We start from the raw sequence: 26,447 nt of genomic DNA, 5'->3' as shown, positions 1-26,447 counted from the left end.
CTATCATACTGAGTATCACTCACCTACAGACTGTGTCTATCATACTGAGTATCACTCACCTATAGACTATCATACTGAGTATCACTCACCTACAGACTATCATACTGAGTATCACTCACCTACAGACTGTGCCTATCATACTGAGTATCACTCACCTATAGACTGTGCCTATCATACTGAGTATCACTCACCTACAGACTATCATACTGAGTATCACTCACCTATAGACTATCATACTGAGTATCACTCACCTACAGACTATCATACTGAGTATCACTCACCTACAGACTGTGTCTATCATACTGAGTATCACTCACCTATAGACTATCATACTGAGTATCACTCACCTACAGACTGTCATACTGAGTATCACTCACCTACAGACTGACTATCATACTGAGTATCACTCACCTATAGACTATCATACTGAGTATCACTCACCTATAGACTATCATACTGAGTATCACTCACCTACAGACTATCATACTGAGTATCACTCACCTACAGACTGTGTCTATCATACTGAGTATCACTCACCTACAGACTATCATACTGAGTATCACTCACCTACAGACTGTGCCTATCATACTGAGTATCACTCACCTACAGACTGTGTCTATCATACTGAGTATCACTCACCTACAGACTGTGTCTATCATACTGAGTATCACTCACCTACAGACTGTGCCTATCATACTGAGTATCACTCACCTACAGACTGTGCCTATCATACTGAGTATCACTCGCCTACAGACTGTGCCTATCATACTGAGTATCACTCGCCTACAGACTGTGCCTATCATACTGAGTATCACTCACCTACCGACTGTGCCTATCATACTGAGTATCACTCACCTACAGACTGTGTCTATCATACTGAGTATCACTCACCTACAGACTGTGTCTATCATACTGAGTATCACTCACCTACAGACTGTGCCTATCATACTGAGTATCACTCACCTACAGACTGTGCCTATCATACTGAGTATCACTCACCTACAGACTGTGCCTATCATACTGAGTATCACTCACCTACAGACTGTGCCTATCATACTGAGTATCACTCACCTACAGACTGTGCCTATCATACTGAGTATCACTCACCTACAGACTGTGCCTATCATACTGAGTATCACTCACCTACAGACTGTGCCTATCATACTGAGTATCACTCACCTACAGACTGTGCCTATCATACCGTGTATCACTCACCTATAAACTATCATACTGAGTATCACTCACCTATAGACTATCATACTGAGTATCACTCACCTATAGACTATCATACTGAGTATCACTCACCTATAGACTATCATACTGAGTATCACTCACCTACAGACTATCATACTGAGTATCACTCACTTACAGACTGTGCCTATCATACTGAGTATCACTCACCTACAGACTGTGCCTATCATACTGAGTATCACTCACCTACAGACTGTGCCTATCATACTGAGTATCACTCACCTACAGACTGTGCCTATCATACTGAGTATCACTCACCTACAGACTGTGCCTATCATACTGAGTATCACTCGCCTACAGACTGTGCCTATCATACTGAGTATCACTCGCCTACAGACTGTGCCTATCATACTGAGTATCACTCACCTACCGACTGTGCCTATCATACTGAGTATCACTCACCTACAGACTGTGTCTATCATACTGAGTATCACTCACCTACAGACTGTGTCTATCATACTGAGTATCACTCACCTACAGACTGTGCCTATCATACTGAGTATCACTCACCTACAGACTGTGCCTATCATACTGAGTATCACTCACCTACAGACTGTGCCTATCATACTGAGTATCACTCACCTACAGACTGTGCCTATCATACTGAGTATCACTCACCTACAGACTGTGCCTATCATACTGAGTATCACTCACCTACAGACTGTGCCTATCATACTGAGTATCACTCACCTACAGACTGTGCCTATCATACTGAGTATCACTCACCTACAGACTGTGCCTATCATACCGTGTATCACTCACCTATAAACTATCATACTGAGTATCACTCACCTATAGACTATCATACTGAGTATCACTCACCTATAGACTATCATACTGAGTATCACTCACCTATAGACTATCATACTGAGTATCACTCACCTACAGACTATCATACTGAGTATCACTCACTTACAGACTGTGCCTATCATACTGAGTATCACTCACCTACAGACTGTGCCTATCATACTGAGTATCACTCACCTACAGACTGTGCCTATCATACTGAGTATCACTCACCTACAGACTGTGTCTATCATACTGAGTATCACTCACCTACAGACTGTGCCTATCATACTGAGTATCACTCACCTACAGACTGTGCCTATCATACTGAGTATCACTCACACACTGAGCACCACTCACACACTGTATCACCACTCACACACTGAGCACCACTCACATACTGAGCACCACTCACACACTGTACCACTCACACACTGAGCACCACTCACACACTGTATCACTCACACACTGAGCACCACTCACACACTGTATCACTCACACACTGAGCACCACTCACACACTGTATCACTCACACACTGAGCACCACTCACACACTGAGCACCACTCACACACTGAGCACCACTCACACACTGTATCACTCACACACTGAGCACCACTCGCACACTGTATCACTCACACACTGAGCACCAATCAAACACTTTATCACTCGCACACTGTATCACCACTCACACACTGTATCACTCACACACTGAGCACCACTCGCACACTGTATCACTCACACACTGAGCACCACTCACACACTGAGCACCACTCGCACACTGAGCACCACTCGCACACTGTATCACTCACACACTGAGCACCACTCACACACTGTATCACTCACACACTGAGCACCACTCACACACTGTATCACTCACACACTGAGCACCACTCACACACTGTATCACTCACACACTGAATCACTCACACACTGAATCACTCACACACTGAATCACTCACACACTGAGCACCACTCACACACTGAGCACCACTCACACACTATATCACTCACACACTGAGCACCACTCGCACACTGTATCACTCGCACACTGTATCACCACTCACACACTGTATCACTCACACACTGAGCACCACTCGCACACTGTATCACTCACACACTGAGCACCACTCACACACTGAGCACCACTCGCACACTGAGCACCACTCGCACACTGAGCACCACTCGCACACTGAGCACCACTCGCACACTGTATCACTCGCACACTGAGCACCACTCACACACTGTATCACTCACACACTGAGCACCACTCACACACTGTATCACTCACACACTGAGCACCACTCACACACTGAGCACCACTCACACACTGTATCACTCACACACTGAGCACCACTCACACACTGAGCACCACTCACACACTGAGCACCACTCGCACACTGTATCACTCACACACTGAGCACCAATCAAACACTTTATCACTCGCACACTGTATCACTCACACACTGAGCACCACTCGCACACTGTATCACTCACACACTGAGCACCACTCACACACTGAGCACCACTCGCACACTGTATCACTCACACACACTGTATCACTCACACACTGAGCACCACTCACACACTGTATCACTCACACACTGAGCACCACTCACACACTGAGCACCACTCACACACTGAGCACCACTCACACACTGTATCACTCACACACTGAGCACCACTCGCACACTGTATCACTCACACACTGAGCACCACTCGCACACTGTATCACTCACACACTGAGCACCAATCAAACACTTTATCACTCGCACACTGTATCACCACTCACACACTGTATCACTCACACACTGAGCACCACTCGCACACTGTATCACTCACATACTGAGCACCACTCACACACTGTATCACTCACACACTGTATCACCACTCACACACTGAGCACCACTCACACACTGTATCACTCACACACTGTATCACCACTCACACACTGAGCACCACTCACACACTGTATCACTCACACACTGTATCACTCACACACTGAGCACCACTCGCACACTGTATCACTCACACACTGAGCACCACTCACACACTGTATCACTCACACACTGAGCACCAATCAAACACTTTATCACTCGCACACTGTATCACCACTCACACACTGTATCACCACTCACACACTGAGCACCACTCACACACTGAGCACCACTCACACACTGTATCACCACTCAAACACTTTATAACCACTCACACACTGTATCATTCGCACACTGTATCACCACTCACACACTGAGTACCACTCACACACTGAGTACCACTCACACACTGTATCACTCACACACTGAGTACCACTCACACACTGTATCACTCACACACTGTATCACTCACACACTGAGCACCACTCGCACACTGTATCACTCACACACTGAGCACCACTCACACACTGTATCACCACTCACACACTGTATCACCACTCACACACTGAGCACCACTCACACACTGAGTACCACTCACACACACTGAGCACCACTCACACACTGTATCACCACTCACACACTGAATCACTCACACACTGTATCACTCACACACTGAGCACCACTCACACACTGTATCACTCACACACTGAGCACCACTCACACACTGTATCACTCACACACTGAGCACCACTCACACACTGTATCACTCACACACTGAGCACCACTCATACACTGTATCACTCACACACTGTACCACTCACACACTGTATCACCACTAAAACACTTTATAACCACTCACACACTGAGCACCACTCACACACTGTATCACCACTCAAACACTTTATAACCACTCACACACTGTATCACTCGCACACTGTATCATCACTCACACACTGAGTACTACTCACACACTGAGTACCACTCACACACTGTATCACTCACAAACTGAGTACCACTCACACACTGTATCACTCACACACTGAGCATCACTCACACACTGTATCACTCACACACTGAGCACCACTCACACACTGAGCACCACTCACACACTGTATCACCACTCACACACTGTATCACCACTCACACACTGAGCACCACTCACACACTGAGTACCACTCACACACACTGAGCACCACTCACACACTGTATCACCACTCACACACTGAATCACTCACACACTGTATCACTCACACACTGAGCACCACTCACACACTGTATCACTCACACACTGAGCACCACTCACACACTGTATCACTCACACACTGAGCACCACTCACACACTGAGCACCACTCACACACTGTATCATTCACACACTGAGCACCACTCATACATTGTGACAATCAGAACATTCTCATTCTCACTCACTGAGTACACACTCAGTCCATGCACGCGCTTTATTCCGCCTGTGGCCCAGACGGGAGCGCGCACTATCAGTGTATCGGGAGCGCGCACTATCAGTGTATCTGGAGCGCGCACGTACAGCAAGGAGGAGGCTGTCCGGTGAGGGTGAGTGGGGACTGGAGGGCAATCACATGGAGACAGGGTCACTCCAATACTGAGTATCACTCACCTACAGACTGTGTCTATCATACTGAGTATCACTCACCTACAGACTGTGTCTATCATACTGAGTATCACTCTCCTACAGACTGTGTCTATCATACTGAGTATCACTCACCTACAGACTGTGTCTATCATACTGAGTATCACTCACCTATAGACTATCATACTGAGTATCACTCACCTACAGACTATCATACTGAGTATCACTCACCTATAGACTATCATACTGAGTATCACTCACCTACAGACTATCATACTGAGTATCACTCACCTACAGACTGTGTCTATCATACTGAGTATCACTCACCTATAGACTATCATACTGAGTATCACTCACCTACAGACTGTCATACTGAGTATCACTCACCTACAGACTGACTATCATACTGAGTATCACTCACCTATAGACTATCATACTGAGTATCACTCACCTATAGACTATCATACTGAGTATCACTCACCTACAGACTATCATACTGAGTATCACTCACCTACAGACTGTGTCTATCATACTGAGTATCACTCACCTACAGACTATCATACTGAGTATCACTCACCTACAGACTGTGCCTATCATACTGAGTATCACTCACCTACAGACTGTGTCTATCATACTGAGTATCACTCACCTACAGACTGTGTCTATCATACTGAGTATCACTCACCTACAGACTGTGCCTATCATACTGAGTATCACTCACCTACAGACTGTGCCTATCATACTGAGTATCACTCACCTACAGACTGTGCCTATCATACTGAGTATCACTCGCCTACAGACTGTGCCTATCATACTGAGTATCACTCGCCTACAGACTGTGCCTATCATACTGAGTATCACTCACCTACCGACTGTGCCTATCATACTGAGTATCACTCACCTACAGACTGTGTCTATCATACTGAGTATCACTCACCTACAGACTGTGTCTATCATACTGAGTATCACTCACCTACAGACTGTGCCTATCATACTGAGTATCACTCACCTACAGACTGTGCCTATCATACTGAGTATCACTCACCTACAGACTGTGCCTATCATACTGAGTATCACTCACCTACAGACTGTGCCTATCATACTGAGTATCACTCACCTACAGACTGTGCCTATCATACTGAGTATCACTCACCTACAGACTGTGCCTATCATACTGAGTATCACTCACCTACAGACTGTGCCTATCATACTGAGTATCACTCACCTACAGACTGTGCCTATCATACCGTGTATCACTCACCTATAAACTATCATACTGAGTATCACTCACCTATAGACTATCATACTGAGTATCACTCACCTATAGACTATCATACTGAGTATCACTCACCTATAGACTATCATACTGAGTATCACTCACCTACAGACTATCATACTGAGTATCACTCACTTACAGACTGTGCCTATCATACTGAGTATCACTCACCTACAGACTGTGCCTATCATACTGAGTATCACTCACCTACAGACTGTGCCTATCATACTGAGTATCACTCACCTACAGACTGTGTCTATCATACTGAGTATCACTCACCTACAGACTGTGCCTATCATACTGAGTATCACTCACCTACAGACTGTGCCTATCATACTGAGTATCACTCACCTACAGACTGTGCCTATCATACTGAGTATCACTCACCTACAGACTGTGCCTATCATACTGAGTATCACTCACCTACAGACTGTGCCTATCATACTGAGTATCACTCACCTACAGACTGTGCCTATCATACTGAGTATCACTCACCTACAGACTGTCATACTGAGTATCACTCACCTACAGACTGTCATACTGAGTATCACTCACCTACAGACTGTCTATCATACTGAGTATCACTCACCTACAGACTGTCTATACCTAAAAAACCGACTGCACTCTGCCCAGCTGCCAGCTCTTCTGCTTGGGCAGCCTGTAGGACATCAGGCTCTGGATCAGGGACAAAGGTAGGGCAGAGGCCGACTGCACTCTGTCCAGCTGCCAGCTCTTCTGCTGGGGTAGCCTGCAGGACATCAGGCTCTGGATCAGGGACAAAGGTAGGGCAGAGGACAACTGCACTCTGCCCAGCTGCCAGCTCTTCTACTGGGGTGCTGGTAACGTAGTCTGGCTCAGTAGCCAGGGAAACATAGGAGTCAGTGAAGGTTAATGCCGCCTCTGTTAACCCTGGTGCCACGCTAGGAGTTAGCTGGGGAGGGGAATTAGCTGGGGAGGGGAATTCCTGTTGTCCCGGTGAGGGTAGTTGGGGATCTGGACAGGCTGTCCAGCATCCCTGTAGGTCAGGCACAGAGACCACGGTCCCATCTGCGCCGTCCGGGAGATTGGTGTCTCCCCTTGTTAGGGTAAGCTGCCGCTGGGGAGAGGGGGTGCTGTGCTCCTCTCCCTGAAACACAGGCTGCCGCTGGAGAGGGAGACCGCCTGTCTCCACTCCCGTAACATTGTCCTGCTGCTGGAGAGAGGGACCAACTGTCTCTGCTCTCTGTAGGACACACTGCTGCTGGGGGGGAAGGACGACACCTTCGGCCCCCTGTAACTCACACTGCCGCTGGGGAGGAAGGCCGACACCTTCAGCTCCCTGGGGTTCACACTGCCGCTGGGGGGGGAAGGACGACACCTTCTCCCCCCTGGGGTACACACTGCCGCTGGGGAGGAAGGACGGCACCTTCTGCTCCCTGGGGTACACACTGCCGCTGGGGAGGAAGGACGGCACCTTCTGCTCCCTGGGGTACACACTGCCGCTGGGGAGGAAGGACGACACCTTCAGCTCCCTGGGGTACACACTGCCGCTGGGGGGGAAGGACGACACCTTCGGCCCCCTGGGGTTCACACTGCCGCTGGGGGGGAGGGACGACACCTTTAGCTTGCTGTAACACATACTGCTTGAGCCTGGGTGTCCGTATCCTCAACTCCCACAGTAGTCGCTCAAATGCCATTGCCGCACGGTTCTCAGCACTCAACTGGCGCATTACTTTGGAGACCACCTCGTTTGTAAGGTCTGGGCCATAGCAGACCAACCGCCTCTTCACCTCCTCAATGTAATCGTCACCCTCGTAGCAACGTACCATTTTGAGGTGTTCTTCGCAGGGCTCTATCCATGCCTGCTCCATGCTGCCGCAGATAGGGACGCTGCGCAATGGCTAGCGTTGCCCTCAATTGTAACTCCAAACGTTACCAGTGTCTCTGAGCTGCTTCTCCTCGCACTAGGACGCCATCCCACCGCTGCCACCACTGTAACGGAGCTCCGTGTACTCCGACCGAGTACCCTCCGTTGATGGATGCTCCTAGCGCTCTCAGAGGTCTCCAAGCACTGCAGACGACACCACAACCACCGCAGGCTCCACAACCGCCGTAGCTTAACTGGAGCCGCGCCGTCTTCCTTCCACCCTGGATCGGCTTCTGTCCTCCAGGACCGTGTGGGGGAAGACCTCTCCTCCAGGAGAGCGTATCCGGAACAAGCTCTTAAAAGAGCTAAGTGATTAAGCTCAGGGGAATATGCAGAGCATAGCAATCCCCAGTGTGATACAACAATTCCCTCCAATAACGAGACGAGGCTACGTTTTGAAGGGTCAAGAAGAACTGAGGACTGGAACACCCAGCCTGCTTTTTATTAGAAAAAGGTACACACAGGACACTCCCAGGGGGAGGATGAAATTAACCAATCATATGCATGGTAACACCCCCACGTCTCCTCCCCTCAGATAACCAGTTAACATAATTAACACGTACATTATTTTACCCAAGTTCTGGATGTACCCCCAAAACAGGGGGTACAGCTTTAAATCTGGTATCCCCAGATAGCCCTTGTTCAGGGGACTAACATACCTAAAAATCAGTCAATTCGGATGAATGGTTCGGGAGATACAGAGTTCCAAAGTTTTGACCGACCGCACAGACCAACTAGCCGAAAATAGTTCCATGAGTTTTGGCCTTGCGGTCGGTCTCCGTTCGCACGGTGAAAAGACACGAAAATCTTGCCATCCATTCGAATCTTGGTGTTCGCTGAAATCCCCATAGACGATTAAGTATAACTACCGAACGGTGGGACGTTCGGTAGTTTCAGTACGAATTTATGGAGGTCTGGAGGACTCAGCGGTGTTCGCCTGTTTGCGTATCCGTTTTTAGTTCCATGCGGTTACAGGCAAACACCGCTGTTCGTGCGCAAGATGGCCGCGAACACGTGTAAAGTCCCGAAATGGCGGCCACCTATTCAGAGCACAAAGAATTCTTATGAAATCATGCGAACGGCTGCATTCTCCAGTAATGGTATTTCCATGCAATATATATTCGTATAAATCCCCCGGCTGTTCGGTTATATTAGCAGTCCAGACCTACAGCATAGTTAAAGGGCTAGAGTCAGCCTAATACAAATCCATATGCCCAAATAAAGTGTTTAAAGTGCAATACAGTCCAGGACCATAGTCGCAGGGGAGGAGGCAGGCAAGCAGGCCTCTCCAGGACAAAGTGGCGAAGGGCACTTCGTCACACTGAGTATCACTCACCTACAGACTGTCATACTGAGTATCACTCACCTACAGACTGTGCCTATCATACGGAGTATCACTCACCTACAGACCGTGTCTATCATACTGAGTATCACTCACCTACAGACTGTGCCTATCATACTGAGTATCACTCACCTACAGACCGTGTCTATCATACTGAGTATCACTCACCTACAGACTGTCATACTGAGTATCACTCACCTACAGACTGTCATACTGAGTATCACTCACCTACAGACTGTCATACTGAGTATCACTCACCTACAGACTGTCATACTGAGTATCACTCACCTACAGACTGTCATACTGAGTATCACTCACCTACAGACTGTCATACTGAGTATCACTCACCTACAGACTGTCATACTGAGTATCACTCACCTACAGACTGTCATACTGAGTATCACTCACCTACAGACTGTCATACTGAGTATCACTCACCTACAGACTGTCATACTGAGTATCACTCACCTACAGACTGTCATACTGAGTATCACTCACCTACAGACTGTCATACTGAGTATCACTCACCTACAGACTGTCATACTGAGTATCACTCACCTACAGACTGTCATACTGAGTATCACTCACCTACAGACTGTCATACTGAGTATCACTCACCTACAGACTATCATACTGAGTATCACTCACCTACAGACTGTCATACTGAGTATCACTCACCTACAGACTGTCTATCATACTGAGTATCACTCACCTACACACACCGTGGAGAGCGCGCTTTCAACGCACCGTGTATTCGTGGTGTGTTAAAGGCACTCTCTCCCTGCTGCGTTCAAGGCGCGCTCCCAATACTACTGTCAAGGTGCATGGTGCGTTTAAGGAACGCTCTCCGTGGTGTGTTCAAGGCGTTCTCTCCCTGGTGCGTTCAAGGTGCGCTCTCCCTGGTGCGTTCAAGGTGCGCTCTCCCTGGTGCGTTCACGTTTCTCTTTCCGTGGTGCGTTCACGTTTCTCTTTCCGTGGTGCGTTCACGTTTCTCTTTCCGTGGTGCGTTCACGTTTCTCTTTCCGTGGTGCGTTCACGTTTCTCTTTCCGTGGTGAGTTCACGTTTCTCTTTCCGTGGTGCGTTCACGTTTCTCTTTCCGTGGTGCGTTTAAGGCACGTTCTCCGTGGTGCGTTCAAAATCGTTCTCCCTGGTGCGTTCAAGGAGCGTTCTCCGTGTTGCGTTCAAGGGGCTCTCTCCCTGGTGTGTTCAAGGCGCTCTCTCCCTGGTGTGTTCAAGGCGCTCTCTCCCTGGTGTGTTCAAGGCGCTCTCTCCCTGGTGTGTTCAAGGCGCTCTCTCCCTGGTGTGTTCAAGGCGCTCTCTCCCTGGTGTGTTCAAGGCGCTCTCTCCCTGGTGTGTTCAAGGCGCTCTCTCCCTGGTGTGTTCAAGGCGCTCTCTCCCTGGTGTGTTCAAGGCGCTCTCTCCCTGGTGTGTTCAAGGCGCTCTCTCCCTGGTGTGTTCAAGGCGCTCTTTCCCTGGTGTGTTCAAGGCGCTCTCTCCCTGGTGTGTTCAAGGCGCTCTCTCCCTGGTGTGTTCAAGGCTCTCTCTCCCTGGTGTGTTCAAGGCTCTCTCTCCCTGGTGTGTTCAAGGCGCTCTCTCTCTGGTGTGTTCAAGGCGCTCTCTCCCTGGTGTGTTCAAGGCGCTCTCTCCCTGGTGTGTTCAAGGCTCTCTCTCCCTGGTGTGTTCAAGGCTCTCTCTCCCTGGTGTGTTCAAGGCTCTCTCTCCCTGGTGTGTTCAAGGCTCTCTCTCCCTGGTGTGTTCAAGGCTCTCTCTCCCTGGTGTGTTCAAGGCTCTCTCTCCCTGGTGTGTTCAAGGCTCTCTCTCCCTGGTGTGTTCAAGGCGCCCTCTCCCTGGTGTGTTCAAGGCGCTCTCTCCCTGGTGTGTTCAAGGCGCTCTCTCCCTGGTGTGTTCAAGGCGCTCTCTCCCTGGTGTGTTCAAGGCGCTCTCTCCCTGGTGTGTTCAAGGCGCTCTCTCCCTGGTGTGTTCAAGGCGCTCTCTCCCTGGTGTGTTCAAGGCGCTCTCTCCCTGGTGTGTTCAAGGCGCTCTCTCCCTGGTGTGTTCAAGGCGCTCTCTCCCTGGTGTGTTCAAGGCGCTCTCTCCCTGGTGTGTTCAAGGCGCTCTCTCCCTGGTGTGTTCAAGGCGCTCTCTCCCTGGTGTGTTCAAGGCGCTCTCTCCCTGGTGTGTTCAAGGCGCTCTCTCCCTGGTGTGTTCAAGGCGCTCTCTCCCTGGTGTGTTCAAGGCGCTCTCTCCCTGGTGTGTTCAAGGCGCTCTCTCCCTGGTGTGTTCAAGGCGCTCTCTCCCTGGTGTGTTCAAGGCGCTCTCTCCCTGGTGTGTTCAAGGCGCTCTCTCCCTGGTGTGTTCAAGGCGCTCTCTCCCTGGTGTGTTCAAGGCGCTCTCTCCCTGGTGTGTTCAAGGCGCTCTCTCCCTGGTGTGTTCAAGGCGCTCTCTCCCTGGTGTGTTCAAGGCGCTCTCTCCCTGGTGTGTTCAAGGCCCTCTCTCCCTGGTGTGTTCAAGGCCCTCTCTCCCTGGTGTGTTCAAGGCCCTCTCTCCCTGGTGTGTTCAAGGCGCTCTCTCCCTGGTGTGTTCAAGGCGCTCTCTCCCTGGTGTGTTCAAGGCGCTCTCTCCCTGGTGTGTTCAAGGCGCTCTCTCCCTGGTGTGTTCAAGGCGCTCTCTCCCTGGTGTGTTCAAGGCGCTCTCTCCCTGGTGTGTTCAAGGCGCTCTCTCCCTGGTGTGTTCAAGGCGCTCTCTCCCTGGTGTGTTCAAGGCGCTCTCTCCCTGGTGTGTTCAAGGCGCTCTCTCCCTGGTGTGTTCAAGGCGCTCTCTCCCTGGTGTGTTCAAGGCGCTCTCTCCCTAGTGCGTTCAAGGCGCGCTCCCAATGCTGCTGTCAAGGTGCATGGTGCGTTTAAGGCGCTCTCTCCGTGGTGTGTTTAAGGCGCTCTCTCCGTGGTGCGTTTAAGATGCGCTCTCCGTGGTGCGTTTAAGATGCGCTCTCCGTGGTGCGTTCAAGGCACGCGCTCCGTGGTGCGTTCAAGGCGCGCTCTCCGTGGTGCGTTCAAGGCGCGCTCTCCGTGGTGCGTTCAAGGCGCGCTCTCCGTGGTGCGTTCAAGGCGCGCTCTCCGTGGTGCGTTCAAGGCGCGCTCTCCCTGGTGTGTTCAAGGCGCTCTCTCCCTAGTGCGTTCAAGGCGCGCTCCCAATGCTGCTGTCAAGGTGCATGGTGCATTTAAGGCGCTCTCTCCGTGGTGTGTTTAAGGCGCTCTCTCCGTGGTGCGTTTAAGATGCGCTCTCCGTGGTGCGTTCACGTTGCTCTTTCCGTGGTGCGTTCAAGGTACGCGCACCGTGGTGCGTTCAAGGCGCGCTCTCCGTGGTGCGTTCAAGGCGCGCTCTCCGTGGTGCGTTCAAGGCGCGCTCTCCGTGGTGCGTTCAAGGCGCGCTCTCCGTGGTGCGTTCAAGGCGCGCTCTCCATGGTGCGTTCAAGGCGCGCTCTCTGTGGTGCGTTCAAGGCGCGCTCTCCGTGGTGCGTTCAAGGCGCGCTCTCCGTGGTGCGTTCAAGGCGCGCTCTCCGTGGTGCGTTCAAGGCGCGCTTTCCGTGGTGCGTTCAAGGTGCGCTCTCCGTGGTGCGTTCACGTTGCTCTTTCCGTGGTGCGATCAAGGTACGCTCTTTCCGTGGTGCGTTCACGGCGCTCTCTCTGTGGTGCGTTCATGGCGCGCTCTCCGTGGTGCGTTCAAGGCGCGCTCTCCGTGGTGCGTTCAAGGCGCGCTCTTCGTGGTGCGTTCAATGCGCGCTCTTCGTGGTGCGTTCAAGGCGCGCTCTCCGTGGTGCGTTCACGGCGCGCTCTTCGTGGTGCGTTCAAGGCGCGCTCTTCGTGGTGCGTTCAAGGCGCGCTCTCCGTGGTGCGTTCAAGGCGCGCTCTCCGTGGTGCGTTCACGGCGCGCTCTCCGTGGTGCGTTCAAGGTGCGCTGTCCGTGGTGCGTTCAAGGTGCGCTGTCCGTGGTGCGTTCAAGGTACGCTCTCCGTGGTGCGTTCAAGGTACGCTCTCCGTGGTGCGTTCAAGGTACGCTCTCCGTGGTGCGTTCAAGGTACGCTCTCCGTGGTGCGTTCAAGGTACGCTCTCCGTGGTGCGTTCAAGTCGCGCTCTCCGTGGTGCGTTCAAGGTACGCTCTCCGTGGTGCGTTCAAGGTACGCTCTCCGTGGTGCGTTCAAGGTACGCTCTCCGTGGTGCGTTCAAGTCGCGCTCTCCGTGGTGCGTTCAAGTCGCGCTCTCCGTGGTGCGTTCAAGTCGCGCTCTCCGTGGTGCGTTCAAGTCGCGCTCTCCGTGGTGCGTTCAAGTCGCGCTCTCCGTGGTGCGTTCAAGTCGCGCTCTCCGTGGTGCGATCAAGGCGCGCTCTCCGTGGTGCGTTCAAGGTACGCTCTCCGTGGTGCGATCAAGGCGCGCTCTCCGTGGTGCGTTCAAGGTACGCTCTCCGTGGTGCGATCAAGGCGCGCTCTCCGTGGTGCGATCAAGGCGCGCTCTCCGTGGTGCGTTCAAGGCGCGCTCTCCGTGGTGCGTTCAAGGTACGCTCTCCGTGGTGCGATCTAGGCGCGCGTTGCTGGAAGACTCTCAGACACATATATGTTGACAAACTGGGTGTGTTTCACTTGTGGTAGAAAATATTGCAGGGATCTAAAAAATTATTTCAAACAGTTGAAGAATCCTCTTCATTTCCAAACTGTTTGCTTAAATGAAGTGTAAGTAGCTGTTCCCTGCCCCCCCGTCTCTATACAGCAAGTCTGTCTGTCAGCCAGGAGTGTACTCCATGAAAAGGTTAATATTTGCACGAGCTGAGTGTTCATGCTTTCTCTGGGTTAACCCTCTCACTGCCAGAGTCAGTCATTATATAAAGTGTTCTAGCATCTTCACCAATCTTTCATCTCCTCCCACCTCTATCAATACACAAGGAAACATAGATTAAATTAGCAAACACTATTTTATGTATCACTTGTTTCCTATACGACTTCCCTTGGAAGGCCATTCCAGGTATGTACTACCCATACTATAGCACTTAGACTTTAACTCTCATACTGGAATGCCATTCCAGGTATCTACTACCCTTTCTATATCACTGTTACTGCTCTCACTGAGAGTTAGCTTGATATGGTTTGGGGATTCCCATGGACACGAATCCAGCAGTCTGACTATAAATGGACACAGAATATGGGTGCCATGGATGAGAGCAGTGGAGATGGGAATCCTGGGGGGATTAACATGACCCCAAGTTACCAATGTAACCATTGGTACAAAAACGCTGAACCCACTGCGGAGTGTGAATAATCGTAACCACTGTTACATGGCGAGCTTGACTGCACATAGAGAATTAGGGCTTGTCCTGGCTCTTACTGTGTTGTAGCATAAACTGATTATCAGCTCTGCTGGTTCAATGCATCTGTTGTCTGTAAAGTGGATCAATACATTTCATTCCACACCCTGAATTTGGCGATTGCTTTTTCCTGTCTTTAGGAGCAACTGACGCAGCATGGATAGAGGGCTAAGACTCCTGACTACCCAGACATGGCAGATCGTAAACCGTCAGTCTTTCAGGTAAGTTAACTGCAATCACTTTCTTTATATACAGTTCCCATACTTCTCAACACCTTATATACAGTATCCATACTTCCCATCTCCTTATGTACAGTTCCCATACTTCTCATCACCTTATATACAGTATCCATACTTCTCATCACCTTATATACAGTATCCATACTTCCCATCTCCTTATGTACAGTACCCATACTTCCCATCTCCTTATATGCAGTTCCCATACTTCCTATCTCCTTATATACAGTATCCATATTTCTCATCTCCTTATATACAGTATCAATACTTCGCATCTCCTTATACAGTTCCCATACTTCTCATCTCCTTATATACAGTATCAGTACTTCCCATCTCCTTATATACAGTTCCCATACTTCCCATCTCCTTATATACAGTACCCATTCTTCTCATCTCCTTATATACAGTATCAGTACTTCCTATCTCCTTATATACAGTTCCCACACTTCTCATCTCCTTATATACAGTATTTGTACTTCTCATCTCCTTATATACAGTACCCTTACTTCTCATCTCCTTATATACAGTACCCATACTTCCCATCTCCTTATATACAGTATCCGCACTTCCCATCTCCTTATATACAGTACCCATACTTCCCATCTCCTTATATACAGTACCCTTACTTCTCATCTCCTTATATACAGTTCCCATTCTTCTCATCTCCTTATATACAGTATCAGTACTTCCTATCTCCTTATATACAGTTCCCATATTTCCCATCTCCTTATATACAGTACCCATTCTTCCCATCTCCTTATATACAGTACCCATACTTCTCATCTCCTTATATACAGTACCCATACTTCCCATCTCCTTATATACAGTATCCGCACTTCCCATCTCCTTATATACAGTACCCATACTTCCCATCTCCTTATATACAGTACCCTTACTTCTCATCTCCTTATATACAGTTCCCATTCTTCTCATCTCCTTATATACAGTATCAGTACTTCCTATCTCCTTATATACAGTTCCCATTCTTCTCATCTCCTTATATACAGTATCAGTACTTCCTATCTCCTTATATACAGTTCCCACACTTCTCATCTCCTTATATACAGTACCCATACTTCCCATCTCCTTATATACAGTACCCATACTTCCCATCTCCTTATATACAGTATCAGTACTTCCCATCTCCTTATATACAGTTCCCATACTTCTCATCTCCTGATATACAGTTCCCATACTTCCCATCTCCTTATATACAGTATCCGCACTTCCCATCTCCTTATATACAGTACCCATTCTTCCCATCTCCTTATATACAGTACCCATACTTCTCATCTCCTTATATACAGTACCCATACTTCCCATCTCCTTATATACAGTATCCGCACTTCCCATCTCCTTATATACAGTACCCATACTTCCCATCTCCTTATATACAGTACCCTTACTTCTCATCTCCTTATATACAGTTCCCACACTTCTCATCTCCTTATATACAGTACCCATACTTCCCATCTCCTTATATACAGTACCCATACTTCCCATCTCCTTATATACAGTATCAGTACTTCCCATCTCCTTATATACAGTTCCCATACTTCCCATCTCCTTATATACAGTACCCTTACTTCTCATCTCCTTATATACAGTACCCATACTTCCCATCTCCTTATATACAGTATCCTTATATACAGTATCAGTACTTCCTATCTCCTTATATACAGTTCCCACATTTCCCATCTCCTTATATACAGTACCCATTCTTCCCATCTCCTTATATACAGTACCCATTCTTCCCATCTCCTTATATACAGTACCCATACTTCCCATCTCCTTATATACAGTATCCGTACTTCCCATCTCCTTATATACAGTTCCCATACTTCCCATCTCCTTATATACAGTACCCATAATTTTGTATTTGTCAGTTCTGGCTGTCAGATACTCAGTGACAGACGAGTGTACATAAAATATAAGAATTTCAATGGGGAAAGTCTTGTGTTGATCTTTTTTTCTCCCTCCCTCTATGCCTACACAGTATATTTTCACATTGAACTGGCACTATACCAATAGGAGTTCTCTGAAGAGACCCCTATTGTCGACATAGGGTTATTACACCTCCCCTTCTTGGTCTTAGCTGCCATTTGAAATGTTTTCTTCAGAAGTTACAAAAGAGTAGCAGCGACCTCTGCTGGTTGAGAATTAGTACTACACCATGGGAAAGTAGAGCTATCCTAAGAAACGTAATAGTTGTATCGCTATAGATTTTGATAATTAACTAAGAACTCATGGAACCATCTAACTATTATTGGTTTAGACATTAAGTGATCACTCCCTGTAAAATCATGGTCTGCTGAGGCCACTTTCATTATTTGTGCTTTTCAATTTAAGGGCTAAAACCCCCCATTCTAGACATATCTGGGCTCTATTCACCCAGTAGCTTCATAGTAACAATCCATTTTAAGGACTGCATTGTTCCTATTCCACTCATTGAGTCAGTGAGTTCCTGGCAGTATTTGCAGTGTGTTGTGGCACATCTCTTGAGAATCACAGCTCCAATACACGTACATAGATTGCCCTTCTTCTTCTTCCACATAAATTGTCCTTCTTCTTCTTCCACATAAATTGTCCTTCTTCTTCTTCCACACAAATTGTCCTTCTTCTTCTTCTTCTTCCACATAAATTGTCCTTCTTCCACATAAATTGTCCTTCTTCTTCTTCTTCCACATAAATTGTCCTTCTTCTTCTTCCACATAAATTGTCCTTCTTCTTCCACATAAATTGCTGCTTTTTTCTCTGAAATTCAGCCCTTTAATTTATAGCAATGAAATGTGGCTGCTTATATTTCAGTATCTCCGTATCCTGTTTGGCTATCCAGAAGATGACCAGGGTTCGAGTGGTTGATAACAGCACAATGGGTAACACTCCGTACCACCGTCCACCTCGCTGCATCCATGTCTACAACAAGTCTGGGGTGGGAAAAGTGGGAGACAAGATTCTACTCGCCATTAAGGGCCAGAAAAAGAAAGCGCTCATCGTTGGCCATAAAATGCCCGGGCCTACCATGACTCCACGATTCGACTCTAACAACGTAGTGCTTATCGAGGACAACGGGAACCCTGTGGGGACCCGAATAAAGAGCCCAATTCCCACTAGCTTGAGGAAGCTTGACGGGGAGTATTCCAAGCTCCTGGCCATAGCACAGACTTTTGTCTGATCTCAGGAACGGAGATCACTTTATTCCGTGTGTCCATATCTGACTAATTCCGGTTGAAGTGAACTAAGAAAGACAATCTACACCGTGAACTTCACTAAAACCTCAAACAAATGCCACTTTGTTTATGTGTAATGTGTAAAGAATTTTGTACAATATTTTCCTGATGGTGCCATTTTAGGTCTTTAGGATAACAGAAATAAAATAACGGAATTCATCCAGCAAAACTCAAAAATAATTCACATGGTGTAGTTATTGGAAACCAAACAAGTCACGGCACAGTTATGCTCGACACTTCGTTTATAAATTCAAAGAAATATTTAATTTTATTATTGGCGTCTTTCCTCTTCGTCCTTAGAAGATACATTCTAATAAAAACAAGGACAGAAAGGGCCTGTTTTTAAAAATGATAAGCTTAGAGTCATGTCTACAAATGCTCGCAGTTTAGGGAATAAGATCCATGAACTTGTGGCAATAATGGCAACTGATAGTGTAGATTTAGTCGCTGTTACTGAGACATGGTATAATGAGAAAAATGACTGGGACATAGCAATACCAGGGTACTCTTTATATAGAAAAGACAGGGAAGGCAGGAAAGGGGAGGGGTGGCCCTGTATGTACGTTAGTGAGGCAAACATAGATATCCCCCATTCCTCTAAACTTCCCCACTTATATCCCCCATTCCTTTAAACTTCCCCACTGATATCCCCCATTCCTCTAAATTCCCCACTGATATCCCCCATTCCTCTAAATTCCCCACTGATATCCCCCATTCCTCTAAATTCCCCACTGATATCCCCCATTCCTCTAAATTCCCCACTGATATCCCCCATTCCTCTAAATTCCCCACTGATATCCCCCATTCCTCTAAATTCCCCACTGATATCCCCCATTCCTCTAAATTCCCCACTGATATCCCCCATTCCTCTAAATTCCCCACTGATATCCCCCATTCCTCTAAATTCCCCACTGATATCCCCCATTCCTCTAAATTCCCCACTGATATCCCCCATTCCTCTAAATTCCCCACTGATATCCCCCATTCCTCTAAATTCCCTACTGATATCCCCCATTCCTCTAAACTTCCTCACTGATATCCCCCATTCCTCTATAATCCCCACTAATATCCCCTATTCCTCTAAACATCCCTGGTGATATCCCCTATTCCTTTACATTTCCCCACTGACATCCCTCATTCCCCTAAATTCCCTACTGATATCCCCCATTCCTCTAAACTTCCCCACGAATATCCCCCATTTCTCTAAAATTCCCCACTGATATCCCACATTCCTCTAAATTCCCCCACTAATATCCCACATTCCTCTAAATTTCCCCCCTGATATTCCCCACTAATATCCCCCATTCCTCTAAAATTCCCCACTAATATCCCCATTCCTCTAAATTCCCCCCTGGTATTCCCATTCCTCTAAACTTCCTCAATTGATATCCCCCATTCCTCTAAATTCCCCACTAATATCCCCATTCCTCTAAATTCCCCCCTGGTATTCCAATTCCTCTAAATTCCCCACTTATATCCCCCATTCCTCTAAACTTCCTCAATTGATATCCCCCATTCCTCTAAATTCCCCACTAATATCCCTATTCCTCTAGATTCCCCACTAATATCCCCATTCCTCTAAATTCCCCCCTGGTATTCCCATTCCTCTAAATTCCCCACTTATATCCCCCATTCCTCTAAATTCCCTGCTGATATCGACCATTCCTTTATATTTCCCCACTAATATCCCCCATTCCTCTAAATTATCTGCTGATATCCCCCATTCCGCTAAACTTCCCCACTCCTCTAAAATTCCCACTGATACCCCCATTCCTCTAAAATTCCCCGCTGATATCCCCCATTCCTCTTGTAGTGGAGAGCAATGGTAGCAGGGCTTATTCTCTGCTGGTCACTCCAATAGCTATTCAGGAACAAACAAAACATCATACGAAGCACAGCATAAGTAGTAATAAATTCACGAATCTCCCATCACCCTTCCCAATAACTGGACGACACTCCGTATCAGGAGCAAAACTGATTTTTTTTTTCTTTTCTTAATTCTTTATTTTGAAGGTGCATTAAGAAATATCACAAGTTACATTGACATATGAAAAGGTGCATCACATAATAGTACAAGGGTAGTCAAATCTCAATACTTGTCAAGTTGAACTGCACTTAATTTTTCCTTTTTTTTTATCCATGTCACATTAAGAGACAGTAGTGCAATAGCTTGCTCCTAGGCTTATGGCCCCTTGTGGAATAGTAAGTAAGGAGTTGGGGCTCCTCCGCATTAATGCTGTTCTCAGGCGGCCTGTGGTGCAATGATCTCTGCCAGTGTAGCGTGGCCCTAGTTAAATCCTGGAAGAAGAGTAGTTGGGAGCTTTCAAATGTTAGGGGGGGTCCTTCCTCTCACGCTGTCATTATGGCTGCTTTATTTCGAGATGTGGCACATCGCAGGATGATGTCCCGAGCCTCCGTGGAAGGTGAGTTGGGCGCTGCCGGTAGGCGATATATGCCCTCCAGAGCTATTTTCCGGGCAGTTGATGGAGGCAGGATGGTGACCATAAATCTCCTAATATAATGTGGCAGTTCTTCTGAGGTGATCACTGTCGGTACTCCCCTGAGTCTGATGTGATTGCGGCGCAGGCGGTCCTCTTGGGAGGACACCTGTACTGCTAGCACTTGGTGGGCTGTTTGCATTGATTGCAGTGTATCCATAAGGTGTGATACTCCGCTATTTAGTGCTAGAATGTCCTCCATAGCGCTCACCCGCTCAGTAGTTTGGCGCACATCTGCTTTCAGGGTGCTCATATCCGCGGCCAGCAAATTCTGGAGCTCCTGCATCCATTGCTGGAGGTCCTGTTTCGTGGCAAAGGTATCGTCCCCTGATTCTTTAAAGACTGGGAGTGTGGTGTTTTGCTTGCCACACCCATAAATCATATATCACCTGATAGCCCTGATCTGGGTGAGCAACATACTGAAAAATCATCCAGATCGGTTCAGGGGTTCGTGAATTTCCTGGAGGTCTTGGTTTTACCGACCACACATGAGATGTAAGCCGAAGATGGTTCCATGTGTTTTGGCCTTGCGGTCGGTCTCCGTTCGTGAGGTGAAAAGCACAAAAATGTTTAATGCGTTCTGCCTGCGTTCGTAGGAGTCCCCTCGTTCGTGTGATTATTTTCACCGAACGCCGTTCTGTTCTCTTGTTTTCCCATGAACGGGTGGGAGTATGGAGGTCTCTGCGGTGTTCGCGAGGTCGAGTGTCCGATTTGGGTTCCAGACACTTGACGACCAAACACCGCTATTGCGTTCGTATGAAAAGATGGCTGCCGCCACGTGTTCGTATGCCGAACAGCAGCAAACCAGGGAATACTCTGCGTTCGTGTGATTGTCAATTAAGGTAGTGTGAATAACGATAGGGGGTCAATTAGTGCTATGCTCCTCTCTGGGGTGGCCTGGTTGTTCTGTATTTTGTTCGTTTGTCGAATGGTACAACTTCACATGGTTGAAAGTAGAATTTTACCGAACAACCAGATGAATGATATAACAGATAGCTTGTTACTTGTTTCTTCTATGTAATGAACCGTGGCAAAAGGGAATGACATACTGCAACAATTAAGGGTAGGGACAGCCAACAATAAAAAATGATGGGTAACAAAACACAGTCCGCTACACCTCTAAAATTACCCACTGATATCCCCCATTCCTCTAAATTCCCCACTAATATCCCCCATTCCTCTAAAATTACCCACTGATATCCCCCATTCCTCTAAATTCCCCACTAATATCCCCATTCCTCTAAAATTCCCCACTAATATCCCCCATTCCTCTAAAATTTCCAGCTGGTATCCCCCATTCCTCTGATTTCTACATTAATACTTCTGTACTCTGCCCTCCTCGCTGATATCCCCCCCATATTCTGCCCTCCTTATTGATATTAAATAAATTGCAATGTCATACACTACCAAACACCCAGTGTTATAAATTAGAAGGTAAAATATACAATAAAATATACCGGTACTTCACAATGGATATCCACTGGAGGAAAATAGTACATCTCTTGGTATCTACAACAAATAAATACAACCACACATAGTGTAATCCATGTAATAACGAAAGAAAGTGAGTAATGGTAAAGGTTACACTCAGAAGCCGACTCTGATATGTGCCAGGCTCTATATTAGAAGCATTAGGGTCCCAATATTGGCTTTGGTGATATCCACACAGGCGGACTCAGGATATATGTAATGACATTGATTTGGTTGTATTTATTTATTGTAGATCCCAAGAGATGTACTATTTTCCTCCAGTGGATATCCATTGTGAAGTATATTTTAGTGTATATTTTACCTTTTAATTTATAACACTGGGTGTTGTATATGTTTGGTAGTGTATGACATTACAATTTTTTTATTGTTTGTACGAAGGTGATTGGGGAAACACCTAAAACTTTTTATACGCACCCAATATCACTAAGTTTGAAGCGCCCAGACACCTACTGACTTTTCAGTATCATTTGCTGTGTTTTTACTCCTTATTGATATCCCCATACTCTGTCCTCCTTATTGATAACGTACTCTTCTCTCTTTATTGATATCCCCCCGTACTCTGCTCTCCTTATTGATATCCTCCATACTCTTCTCTACTTACTGATATCCTCCGTACTCTGCCCCCTTATTGATATCCTCCTACTCCGCTCTCCTTATTGATATCCCCCCATACTCTGCTCTCCTTATTGATATCCCCCCTGTACTCTGCCCCCTTATTGATATCCTCCTACTCCGCTCTCCTTATTGATATCCCCCATACTTTGCTCTCCTTATTGATATCCCCCCCGTACTCTGCCCTCCTTATTGATATCCTCCATACTCTGCTCTCCTTATTGATATCCCCCCATACTCTGCTCTCCTTATTGATATCCTCCATACTCTGCCCTCCTTATTGATATCCTCCATACTCTGCTCTCCTTATTGATATCCCCCCATACTCTGCTCTCCTTATTGATATCCCCCCGTACTCTGCTCTCCTTATTGATATCCTCCATACTCTGCCCTCCTTATTGATATCCTCCATACTCTGCTCTCCTTATTGATATCCCCCCATACTCCGCTCTCCTTATTGATATCCCCCCATACTCTGCCCTCCTTATTGATATCCTCCATACTCTGCCCTCCTTATTGATATCCCCCCATACTCTGCCCTCCTTATTGATATCCTCCTACTCCGCTCTCCTTATTGATATCCTCCATACTCTGCCCTCCTTATTGATATCCTCCATACTCTGCCCTCCTTATTGATATCCCCCCATACTCCGCTCTCCTTATTGATATCCCCCCCATACTCTGCCCTCCTTATTGATATCCTCCATACTCTGCTCTCCTTATTGATATCCCCCCATACTCCGCTCTCCTTATTGATATCCCCCCATACTCTGCCCTCCTTATTGATATCCTCCATACTCTGCCCTCCTTATTGATATCCCCCCATACTCTGCCCTCCTTATTGATATCCTCCTACTCCGCTCTCCTTATTGATATCCTCCATACTCTGCCCTCCTTATTGATATCCCCCATACTCTGCTCTCCTTATTGATATCCCCCCATACACCGCTCTCCTTATTGATATCCTCCTACTCCGCTCTCCTTATTGATATCCCCCCCGTACTCTGCCCTCCTTATTGATATCCCCCCCGTACTCTGCCCTCCTTATTGATATCCTCCATACTCTGCTCTCCTTATTGATATCCCCCCATACTCTGCTCTCCTTATTGATATCCTCCATACTCTGCCCTCCTTATTGATATCCTCCATACTCTGCTCTCCTTATTGATATCCCCCCATACTCTGCTCTCCTTATTGATATCCCCCCGTACTCTGCTCTCCTTATTGATATCCCCCCGTACTCTGTCCTCCTTATTGATATCCCCCCGTACTCTGTCCTCCTTATTGATATCCCCCATACTCTGCCCTCCTTATTGATATCCCCCCATACTCTGCTCTCCTTATTGATATCCCCCCGTACTCTGTCCTCCTTATTGATATCCCCCATACTCTGCCCTCCTTATTGATATCCCCCCATACTCTGCCCTCCTTATTGATATCCCCCCGTACTCTGCCCTCCTTATTGATATCCCCCCGTACTCTGTCCTCCTTATTGATATCCTCCATACTCTGCTCTCCTTATTGATATCCCCCATACTTTGCTCTCCTTATTGATATCCCCCATACTCTGCTCTCCTTATTGATATCCTCCATACTCTGCCCTCCTTATTGATATCCCCCCATACTCTGCTCTCCTTATTGATATCCCCCCATACTCTGCCCTCCTTATTGATATCCTCCATACTCTGCCCCCTTATTGATATCCTCCTACTCCGCTCTCCTTATTGATATCCCCCATACTTTGCTCTCCTTATTGATATCCTCCATACTCTGCTCTCCTTATTGATATCCTCCATACTCTGCCCCCTTATTGATATCCTCCTACTCCGCTCTCCTTATTGATATCCCCCATACTTTGCTCTCCTTATTGATATCCTCCATACTCTGCTCTCCTTATTGATATCCCCCCTGTACTCTGCCCCCTTATTGATATCCTCCTACTCCGCTCTCCTTATTGATATCCCCCCATACTCTGCTCTCCTTATTGATATCCCCCCATACTCTGCTCTCCTTATTGATATCCTCCATACTCTGCTCTCCTTATTGATATCCTCCATACTCTGCCCTCCTTATTGATATCCCCCATACTCTGCCCCCTTATTGATGTCCCCCCATACTCTGCCCTCCTTATGGATATCCTCCATACTCTGCCCTCCTTATTGATATCCTCCATACTCTGCCCTCCTTATTGATATCCTCCATACTCTGCTCTCCTTATTGATATCCCCCGTACTCTGTCCTCCTTATTGATATCCCCCATACTCTGCCCTCCTTATTGATATCCTCCATACTCTGCCCTCCTTATTGATATCCTCCATACTCTGCTCTCCTTATTGATATCCCCCGTACTCTGTCCTCCTTATTGATATCCCCCATACTCTGCCCTCCTTATTGATATCCTCCATACTCTGCCCTCCTTATTGATATCCTCCATACTCTGCCCTCCTTATTGATATCCTCCATACTCTGCCCTCCTTATTGATATCCTCCATACTCTGCTCTCCTTATTGATATCCCCCGTACTCTGTCCTCCTTATTGATATCCCCCATACTCTGCCCTCCTTATTGATATCCTCCATACTCTGCTCTCCTTATTGATATCCCCCCATACTCCGCTCTCCTTATTGATATCCCCCCATACTCTGCCCTCCTTATTGATATCCTCCATACTCTGCCCTCCTTATTGATATCCCCCCATACTCTGCCCTCCTTATTGATATCCTCCTACTCCGCTCTCCTTATTGATATCCTCCATACTCTGCCCTCCTTATTGATATCCCCCCATACTCCGCTCTCCTTATTGATATCCTCCTACTCCGCTCTCCTTATTGATATCCCCCCATACTCTGCTCTCCTTATTGATATCCCCCCTGTACTCTGCCCCCTTATTGATATCCTCCTACTCCGCTCTCCTTATTGATATCCCCCCATACTCTGCTCTCCTTATTGATATCCCCCCATACTCTGCTCTCCTTATTGATATCCCC

The 26,447-nt window shown here is 47.5% G+C and overlaps 1 protein-coding gene across 1 annotated transcript; it reads left to right on the top strand.

Moving 5' to 3' along the window:
* Nucleotides 1–5,420: 5,420 nt before the first annotated feature.
* On the top strand, nucleotides 5,421–19,214 carry MRPL14 (mitochondrial ribosomal protein L14). The gene is made up of 3 exons (XM_063441563.1): nucleotides 5,421–5,479; nucleotides 15,534–15,614; nucleotides 18,438–19,214. The coding sequence occupies exons 2-3, from the start codon at nucleotides 15,550–15,552 to the stop codon at nucleotides 18,802–18,804; spliced, it is 432 nt and encodes a 143-aa protein (XP_063297633.1). The 5' UTR covers nucleotides 5,421–5,479; nucleotides 15,534–15,549; the 3' UTR covers nucleotides 18,805–19,214.
* The last annotated feature ends 7,233 nt before the right edge of the window (nucleotides 19,215–26,447 follow it).

The sequence above is a fragment of the Pelobates fuscus genome, chromosome 2 (assembly GCF_036172605.1).
Source record: "Pelobates fuscus isolate aPelFus1 chromosome 2, aPelFus1.pri, whole genome shotgun sequence".
In the NCBI taxonomy this organism is placed as follows: Eukaryota; Metazoa; Chordata; class Amphibia; order Anura; family Pelobatidae; genus Pelobates; species Pelobates fuscus.
The sequence above is the reverse complement of the archived record's forward strand: the minus strand, read 5'-3'. Positions and strand labels throughout refer to the sequence as shown.